Source organism: Callionymus lyra, chromosome 14, assembly GCF_982586985.1.
Source record: "Callionymus lyra chromosome 14, fCalLyr1.hap1.1, whole genome shotgun sequence".
Taxonomy (NCBI): domain Eukaryota; kingdom Metazoa; phylum Chordata; class Actinopteri; order Syngnathiformes; family Callionymidae; genus Callionymus; species Callionymus lyra.
The window spans coordinates 14,886,664-14,897,147 of NC_141831.1; the positions used below are offsets into that span (position 1 = coordinate 14,886,664).

General features: G+C 41.1%; 1 protein-coding gene across 1 annotated transcript in view; it reads right to left on the reverse strand.

Annotated features, from left to right (window-relative positions):
• slc8a4a (solute carrier family 8 member 4a) overlaps window positions 1-9,952 on the reverse strand; it is a 25,233-nt gene extending 15,281 nt beyond the window's left edge. Inside the window, exons 1-4 of the mRNA XM_087806654.1 lie at window positions 9,347-9,952; window positions 8,427-8,480; window positions 1,459-2,838; window positions 1-61 (exon numbers count right to left, since the gene is read on the reverse strand). The exon at window positions 1-61 is cut by the window's left edge and continues 457 nt beyond it. Of these exons, the coding sequence (XP_087662780.1) occupies window positions 1-61; window positions 1,459-2,784 (1,387 nt within the window). The 5' untranslated portion in view covers window positions 2,785-2,838; window positions 8,427-8,480; window positions 9,347-9,952. The remainder of the gene's footprint in view (window positions 62-1,458; window positions 2,839-8,426; window positions 8,481-9,346) is intronic.
• Window positions 9,953-10,484: the final 532 nt, after the last annotated feature.

Genomic DNA, 10,484 nt, shown 5'->3' on the forward strand with positions numbered 1-10,484 from the left:
CCTCGGCGAACTCATAATCTGACCCGGCGTTGGCCGTCCCGTCTTCTGTGCGGTAGTCCACCTGTGGGGCGCAGAGATGGCGTCAAATATTCAACACGCACAGTAAAAGTAACGTGTTGAATTATTCACCTTTTGTATCAACTTTTCAAAGTACAGTCGACCCTCGTTTATCGTGGGGCTAACCTTCTAGAAATACGATCATCTATTAACATTATCTGCGATTCAGTGACCTTTGTTTTTCACTTGTTTAAATAAACATCTTTACAAGTGCCATCCCTCTCAAAAACCCTTGCATCACCTCCTGTAATGCTTTGCCGCCCAGCCATCCCATCCCTACTTCCCATCCCTTTTTACTATACTTTTTTAAAATTAAAAATAGAAGTATATTTAAATACAGTACCGAAGCGACCGATCAAGATGACTCTCAATAGAGCAGTGTGTAGAAATGCATCATGGGACATCACTGTTATGTTGGCACCACAATTAAGGTGGGTGCGGTTTTTAGTGAATCCCATTAAATTGTGTTTAAAGGGTAAATTTAACCGAAATTCAAGCGTTTCTCATTTTCTACTCATCCTTATGAAGACTAAGGGTTGGGATTATTTTCAGAGTAATACAATTTTTGAAATTCTTGATTCAATTATTCTGAAAAACACAATACTACCTTTCATTATACTAATTATTGAAGTAAATACTTAAAAAAGACAAAAAACATTTAAATAAAAATGTAATATGCCGATTCAAGTGTGTCTTCAATTGTTCTAGAACCTCTATTATACTCACCAGTATGTTTCTTTTTTGCACAATAAAGAAACATACTGATATATATAGATATTTACATTAGAAAATACGCTTAAGCCCCGCCCACTTAAAATGCGCCGTTTTGGCTGGAGAAATCTCGTCCAAGCAACCACGCCCACTCCGCTCTGATTGGTCACAAAACACTAGTTGCATTCAAGGACTCTCGTACATTTAGAACTCACCCCTGAAACTCCCGTTTTGTACGTTTAAAACGAATAATAAAAATAAGGTTTGCTGCTTAATGTACACATTACAAAAACACCTAAAGGCAGAAGTAACTCTCACCATGTTAACATAAATATTTATTTTGTTTCACGATTAACATGTATGTACTTAATGGATTTAGGGCTTCTAGGGGAGGACTTTTCACCAGAGTGACGACAGAGAATGTTTAATTTAAGCCATGATCTCGTTTGGCAAGATTTCAAACGGGAGAGAACTTTATTAACTAATAACTTCATAACGGGTCAACGTCATGATGAATGAACTACTGCATTTTGAAGAGGACCACCTCAACATTAAGTCAGGAGAGTTGGGTTTTCACATTAGGTGCCTTTAAGCATTTACATTCTGATGGCACTGATGCACTTCCGTAAACGAGGGAGCGCCGTATTTTTTAAGTGTACCTTCACTAAATTCTTTCATTCTTGTTCCTACCTTCACAGTGCAGCCGCTCTCCCCTCCATGCCGGCTCACGGAGATCTTCAAGGAGCCACAGTTCTCAAAACACTGGTAGTGCGACGGCTCAAACTGCAGGTAGATGGTGTTCGGATCCTCCTCCTGCCCCGTGGCCTCGTGGCAGCTCACCACCTTCCTGGCCTGGTCGGCCGCGTGCTTCTTCAAGATGTTCCCGGCCCCGATCATCATGCGCGTGGCTTGAATCCGGTAGAAGGCGCGACTCTTCTGCTGCTGGACCAGGACCTGGTAGTTCGCCATCTCGATCAGCTGCTCCATGTCTTTCTCGGGGTGTCGCTGCTTTAGGTCTTTGAGGGTTCGGGCCATGTCCCGCCGGGCTTCTTCCTCCTGGTCCTGCTCGGGAGTTGTCCCGCCGCCTTCTTCCACCCCCTCCAGCATCCCATCCAGGGCCTCCTTGGGATGCGAGTTCGTACCCTGGCCGTCCATTTCTAAGTCCATCTTGGTGAACATGGCGTCGCCCTCCGACTCGATGATGATGCCGCGGTTCTTGTCGGCGCGGTAGCGTTTACTGACGTACTTGTAGAAGAGCAGACGGCGATCCGCGATCCAGGCTTGGAGGACACAGAGAGGGAAGAAGAGGAAGGTGAGGATGGCCTCCCAGAGCTCCACCTCTCCCGGGGTGAACACCGACAGGATGAGGTAGAGCCAGATGTAGGCGAAGATGCTCCAGGCGGCGGTGACGAAGAACACCCGCAGGTGTTTGATCTTGCGCGTCTCGTTCTCGGGCACCACGTACACGCAGATGGCGATGATGATGAACATGTTGAAGGCCGCGCTGCCCACGATGGTGCTGGGGCCCAGGGAGCCCGAGTCGAAGTCATGGCCGACCACCTCGATGACGGAGAGCAGGATCTCCGGCGCGGACGAACCCAGCGCCATCAGGGTCAGATTGGAGACCGTCTCGTTCCAGATGCGCACCGTCGTGGTGGTGGTCTCGCCGTTCGGCTTCTTGATGGTGATCTCCTTCTCCTGCGAGGTGATGACCTCGATGGAGGACATGAAGCGGTCGGCGATGATGGACATGCCCAGGAACATGTATATGAGGGCGGCAAAGTAAACTATGGCACGGGCCACTTTGTCCCCCACTGCAGGGTTTTGGGGGTTCCACATGGGCAGCAGGACCCCGTTGGAGCAGTTGTCTTCACTGGAGCAGTTGCGGGAGCTGCTGCCGTTCACGCTCGGGCTGGAGCTGCCGTGGGAGAGTTGAGTGACGCCCGGGAGCAGAACCAGGAGGATGGACATCAACACACAGGAGGTGAGGGACGGATTGACCTTGTGAAGGTACATGATGGTGTTTCTTCTGGTTCAGGAGGCTGGAGATAGACTTCACATGGGAAGTGTCTGCAAGAACAGAACAACTATATTATTATATAGAGTTACATTACATTTATGTTTTTAATCCATCCATCCATCCATCCATCCATCCATCCATCCATCCATCCATCCATCCATCCATCCATGCATCCATCCATCCATCCATCCATCCATCCATGCATCCATCCATCCATCCATCCATCCATCCATCCATCCATCCATCCATTTATCCACCCACCTATGCATCCATCCATCCATCCATCCATCCATCCATCCATCCATCCATCCATCCATCCATCCATCCATCCATCCATCCATCCATCCATCCATCCATCCATCCATCCATCCATCCATCCATCCATCCATCCATCCATCCATCCATCCATCCATCCATCCATCCATCCATCCATCCATCCATCCATCCATCCATTGTGGGGATATTGTGTTCCGGTGAACCGACCCCTCCCCAGTCTCGTACATGGTGGTGGAAAATGAAGGACAGACACATGGATGAGTTTAAGAAAAATGCTTGTTTAGTGAATTATGCAAAAGTCAGAGACAAACTTCAGTGAACACGGGTGCTAGCAAGCAGAGAGATCTATCAGATGTCTTCGAATGCCAGAATGCCTGTTTTGTCTTTCACTGTGAGTTCTCAAACAGGTTCCCACAGACTTGCTGGAATCTGGGATTGTTTAATCTTTCTGTGTGTGTGCAAGGAGTTGTGACCTGGGCCTGTGAGTTGTTGCAGTGAGTGAATGCAATGCAAGAAAATGATTATTTAATATGAATTAAATATGAAAGATTATTAGTGAATCAGGTGACTATTTGAAATGTGTGTTAAATCTAGATGATTGATTACAGTAAAGTTGTAATTTCCTTACACTATCCATCCATCCATCCATCCATCCATCCATCCATCCATCCATCCATCCATCCATCCATCCATCCATCCATCCATCCATCCATCCATCCATCCATCCATCCATCCATCCATCCATCCATCCATCCATCCATATAACCATCCATATAACTATCCATATAACCATCCATCCATATAACCATCCATATAACCATCCATCCATCCATCCATCCATCCATCCATCCATCCATCCATCATCCATCCATCCATCCATCCATCCATCCATCCATCCATCCATCCATCCATCCATCCATCCATCCATCCATCCATCCATCCATCCATCCATCCATCCATCCATCCATCCATCCATCCGTCCATCTCAGAAATGTACTTTTGTTTACAGTGGTCAGTTGATTCTTTACACCATGTGAGGTGAATTATTCCTGACATAAATTAACAGAACTAGCACAACTAACACATAAGAGCTCTCTGTCTTGTTTTTCTCTTAAAGTCACCCTTTGTCATTGTGAGTCCAAGAATATACAAGTTGAGAATACTTATCTATTCATATAGAATAGTAGTTTATTTGTCCGTGCAATAAAAACCAATCACAAAGTCAGTTATCATTAGAAAACTGCAATAATTAATCCCAGGTGTAAACAGAAGTGTGTGTCCATAGTTTTAAAAATGATTTTGGGGACAGATGGAACGGTATCGACATCCAGACGTTCACTGTGTCTAATTGTGAATAACTATAAGGTTTTTAATCTGAATGTGTCTGTAAATTTGTGTATTTGATCAAACCGCCCCCTAAAATGACTTGAGAATTAGCATTAAAGACAACTGACCTATCAGAAGATAAACCCTAACGATTTAAATAGCATTAATTTCAATTAAATTACCACCATAAATAAATAATACAAGAATGATTTCCGTAATTCTAGCTCCTAGTGGCAATTATAAGACCCTTAATCCTGCCTGAACATAATATCCTCTCTCCTCCCTCACTCTCTCTGAGTTGTTATGGTTATTTGCCTCTCAAATGTATTTTCTATGGGCAATGGTATTACAGATGGAAATGATTGGTGAGCGTGAACAAGAGGTCTTTTATTTAAGTGTTTGAGATTGTTGGACTACTCGTCCACGTCCAAGTCGGGTTTAACAAAAATGAACATTTACGTAAAAGGTCTATAAGTGGCACTTCTTCTAACAGGAAGCATGAATGCAATAAGGTGTTTGCCCTCCTTTACCCAGCATGCAACAGCATAACACACAATCATAACTTTTGATTTTCTTTCTTATGAGATGGATAATCTAATTAATTACCTTGTTTCTCCAAATGATATATTATTCATTTTCTTTTTGGGTTATTGGTTTTGTATTTACAGGACCTTTACTTTGAAGTTAAAGAAGTGGTTCTAATGACTTCCGGGTTTTCAAACATGGCAAAGTTACAGCATTGTAAAGTCGTCAACAATCAATTGATAACAGATATATGATGTTCAAGCACTGCCCATGAACTCGAACAAGGTCTGTGTTTGTTCATCATCTGTTATATGTCACTAATTAAAGTTCAAGTTTGAAGTCACTTTATGTTTTAATCAAGTAAATGTGTCTGTTTAGATTTTTTCGTTGCTAACTTAAGTAGGTTGAGCTCTTAAGTTGGCTTCATGACTTTGAAACCATTTTCCTTTTGTTAAAACTGGAAAATGTATGAGGTCAGAATGACTAAATAATCCGACACTATCTCGGGGGCCACGTAAAATAAAAGCTCTCTCTGTCTGCTGGATGTTCAGCACAAAATGATTTGAACACGCAGACGAAGAGCGGCAGGAAAAAATTCCAAGCACATATTCAGTCATCATCACGTCTAAATGAACAAACGGAGAGCAGCTGTTCACCGGCGGAACATCTGCATCATTTAGGAAGAAAAAAAAAATCCGGAAAACATTGAGGAATATGTAATATTTGACTTCCTGATTAAAATTTCAAGAGCAGCTACAAAAATAGGTTTTTCCCTTTCCTCGGGCGGGCTGTGGTGTTCTAACAATGTGCTGTCATTGACATGCAGCAGGAAGACGCCGCATTCTCTGACCTGCATAACAGCTGCGACGTGTCATGGTTTCAGGGACGAGACGAGGAAATTAATTTGTTGTTGTGATTTACCGATTGTGCAAAACTGCGTGAATGAGGAATCAGCAGGGTCTGCTGGTGAAACGTGAAGAAGATCAGCACCATGGACAGCTGCCGGCGGAGCGGCCGGGGAACAGAGGGCTGGTCATGTGACACTTGCAGTCGTTTATGCACACGGATGGGATTTCAATGAGTGCACCTTTGCAGGTAAATTATTTACACAGCAAAAACATGTACAACAACCCCTTATGTAGAGATAATTATAATAATCATGTGTTCTGGAGCCTGTTGTGATCTAATTCTATCCAGCGACGGCAGAACGCCTCTATCGTGAGCGACTGTTTTACATTGAAATTCTAAATGCATCTTAGATCTATATGTCTCTTAGTATTGACGTTTAAAAAAGATTAAACAAACAAGTATTTCAAGAATATAAAATCGTGAACTGGGTCAAATTGTGTCTCCATTGGTTAGAAATACTGTGTACGAGTTACGAGACAATATGTGACGTCATGTGACGTGTATCATCTTTTATATATTTCCTTCACGTTTAAAATGTTAAATACAATATTCTTTTTTTTAACCTTTTTTGGGGGGTATTTTTAACTGTCTACAAGGATTATAAACATCCAGAACAATGAAATACTAGTAAGGCACTGCAACAATGCATACCCCTGCCAAAGTCATGAATTTGAATTTCTGCGTCCAAAAAACTACAACTCTTAATTGGATTACTACTGTTTCATTTTGTTATAGTTTTTTATTGTTATTTTCACTTCATAATTGTTCTTTATTTCATGTCTTGTGCACTAAATATTTGATATCTTTATTCCTTTTGTGAGCTGGCTGCTGTGGCAACACACATTTCTCTGCTGTAGGAAAAAATTAACGCTAATCAATTGCCTTTTCAAGAGACTATGAAAGAAGATTAATTTTCTTTTGTTATTGGGTTAGGATTTTTGCTCAAGGTCACTTTTAAGTGGGTATTTTTTCTTTGAAGCGCTTCTGAAAAAGAAATCAAAATATATTAAGGACTCAGTCATTGTGCTGATTGACAGACAGAGAAGCGTCCTTGGTGGAGGTGGAAACCACTTGTTTTGTCGAGACCAGCTTTGACATTGAAGATGTGTTTGCCTGTGAAATGTTGTCACGGTGACGCCACTCACACCTTCTGCGTTATATTCCTCAATATCAGCCAGATCCTTCTCTGGCAAAAATAAAAGAGCACAAATTTTGTGTGGGTGACGTTTCTATGGTAAAAGAAAATGTGCCAACTGGTTACAATTTTCCTCGACATAGAAACAAGGGATGGTTTATCTTCTGCGGTAAGGACGAGAATGCTCGCAGCTTTCCATCTCTTGTTGCCTTTAACTCTTTGTTAAAACCTCTGAATGGATCCCAGATTCAAACCAGCACTCCTACTCAGCTTTCACCAGAAACTCTTTCAATTCTGGGATCGATCTCTGCCTCCCTGGAGCCAACAATATCCTCTGGTTATAAAATAAACGATGTTTGACTCGACCTGACACAAGATGATTTAAGTCATGGGGGACAAGATATAAAAATGAGCCCATAAAATAAGTCACGCTTAAGATATGATTTATTTGCTTTAGTATGAGTCTAGTAAAGTATATTGTTCATTTTGTTTTGTTGTTTTTTTTTTATTGGCAAAGACATCTGTAGTCGTTTCTGATTAGACAAACTCAAAAATGTACCTTTAGAAAACAAAAAATCGACATTTTGAGGAGCTAACGATGATGCTAGCAAACCTGTCTGTATCCTATTCCTTTTAATGTTAAGACGAGAGTTTCTTGATCCAACAGGGTTAAATCAGATTTTGAAATTAGGATCAAATACAGTGTAATCGTAAAGTGATAAAATTATTATGTATATGCACGTGAAACTCTTGCCAATATATTTCGTTTGTTTGGTTGATTTTCATTTTGAAATGTCATGACATTTTTTTTTCAACAACAATTTAATACAAAAGAAGGGTTTTAATATGGCTTAAGTAATGAGAGGAATATTTCTTCAATACCAGGTAAAACAACAACTCATCAAGATCTTTTATCTGTTGTTGTAAACAAATTTAAATTGTAAATGTATTTGCCACTGGCAGAGATTTTGCAGCGTTGTAGCGACAATTTTCTGACACACGAGGTCGCCAGAAACAACATTGTTAAACTCATATATTTTCACTTTAACTTGGTTACTTGTAAAATGGTTTTAAGCTTTAGACAAAGTATGTGTATCTTTGTTAAACAGTTTTTATACAACTGAAGGCCAAGGTACCAAATTCTTGACCCACCATAGGAATCGTGAACAGATTCATGGAGCTTAAAATTAAGATTTTTTTCTTTCATCTTCCCACCTCAATATTTTCATAGAGATACAATGACAACTGTGATTCTTGCAGTGAATGTACGAGACATGGGGGAGGGAGACTTCAACTGTCTCGGGATTGACAATAAAATGGAAACACATCTACAGTTGTTCAAAGCCGACGTGATGGTAAACAGAAATAAACCAGGTAAACGCTCTCAGAAGCGCAGATATGAGCAACACAACCACGCGGGGAGAAAAAACAACAATTCAAACTGGCTTCTGCTTTAATGGTTCTCACCTGAATGTCGTAGATTCAGTCGCGGATGCAGCTTCTAATCCTTCCGCCTCCACTCTGCAGAGGAAGAGTGAGAAAACTTCACATTAAAAAGGTTTTCACCAGGCGGGAGGTTAACATGTATTTTCACTGTATGTGTCCTTTAGTTCAGTGGTCCCCAACTCTGGTCCGGGGACAGGTACCAGTCCGTCAGACATTTGTTACCAGGACACACAGAAAGAAAAAAACTCAGTTTGATCGAATAATAAAATATGCCTCAGTTTGTAAAGAAAAAAAGAAGAGATTACTCTTCTTTAGAATGTGACTCTTGAATAGTTCAAATGAGTAACACATAAACTCCTTAGAGACGAAACAAAAAACAAAAACTCACACATTGGCACAACGTCATTAAAAGCTTGGAGACACACACACACACAGAACTACATCGTCGGCATACAATCAAACATACATCGATGCAAACACATCTTGTTTTGTCTAGAGCTCTTCTGCAGCTGATTCATGGTACAAAAGGTGTTTTTGATGGACTTAATTGTAAGCCATGCTATTGTATTTAATAAAAAATAAATATCTAAAGGTTAGTCCCTCAATATGATCCTGACATGTAAGCGGTCAGCAATACAAAAAAGATTTGGGGACCCGACACATTAATAATTTACAATATATTTTTCTTCATTTTTTACAGACTATTAAGGAATTTCATTTTGTGCATACAGGAGATAGAATTGAAATAAAAATGGAATCAAATATGTGACAAAATATACTAAAGATTGCTAAAATAGTCAGTTACAAAAGGGGAAGTGGAAGTAGAGATAATGGCAGTTTGTTTATATATGACATAAGTGAATGTGGGTCAAGACCAAACATAAATGCGGATCAGAATGAAAAAGGGAAAATCATTTAAAAGAAGGGAGTCGAATACTCACAGATATCCAACAACGTGATCCGGCTTAGACCCCCCAGCATCAGCACCGGAGGAGATGATGCGGCGGCGGGTCTGACGGCTTGTTGCGTCTTTGACGTTGTTTCTCTCCTCCAGACAAGCTTCTCCTGCCTCGGCAAACTTAACTGATAAGTTCCGCACGTTCAAAAAAAAAAAGCCCACTAAGGCACCGCAGCGACCCCCCCTCCGCAAGCCTCAACAGTTCGCAAAAACCAGAATGCGTCTCTGCATAAAAAAAAACGTCTGACCGAGTCCACCGATCTGTGCGCCGTTCACTGGAGATCAGCGCGTCGATTTGTCAGAGATGTGTATGGGGGGAAAAAAAGCATTTTAATCTGTGATATCTCGATCAAATCCAGCAGAAAAAAAAAAAAACTCCCACGAGGCTCGGCGTGAATGGACAGACAGTGAAGTGCACTCGTCAGGAGAAGATGGAGCTCGAGAGGATCAGTGGTGTGAGGATGAAGTCTTCTCGTCTTTGGCACAAGAGCGCTGGGGAAAGAAAGCGGTGGATAGACTGCAGAAACAGGGGAGGAGACGATCCCAAAACACACTCCACTGCGCATCAGGAGTCAAGATGAATGTTCAGATCACTCCGGAATCCTCATGGTGTTGTTTTTTTCTTCTTTAATTCACTCCCATCTTTTGACCAACATGTTCAGATCAATAAGCAGGTCATAAAACATGTGAAGGAAAGATACATGATTTTTTTTTGTTGCATTGACGTACGTGCGCTCGCTGGTCAAACTAAATAAATAAAGAATTTATTGATGTATTTCGGCGCAAGAACATAGTTAGAGATTATTTTCATTTGGTAAATGGAATTTAATGTTGAACATAAGCTACTGAAGTGAAACATCTAACCAAGTGTGAAGGTCTTCAGAGACATGTGTGTCTGACACTTGACACAACTTCAATAGTACTCCAGAGAAGTGTAAGTGATTTGAAAAATAATGATTTTTTTTTTTTAATATATAGGGACCATTAGCACTCACGGATTAGTCAACAGGGAAATCAAATCAGCTGATGACACACCTAATGTTTCCATGACACACACAAAATCAAATGATACAAATAAATTACACAAGATAAACAAATTGTTCACATCACATAAATAATGT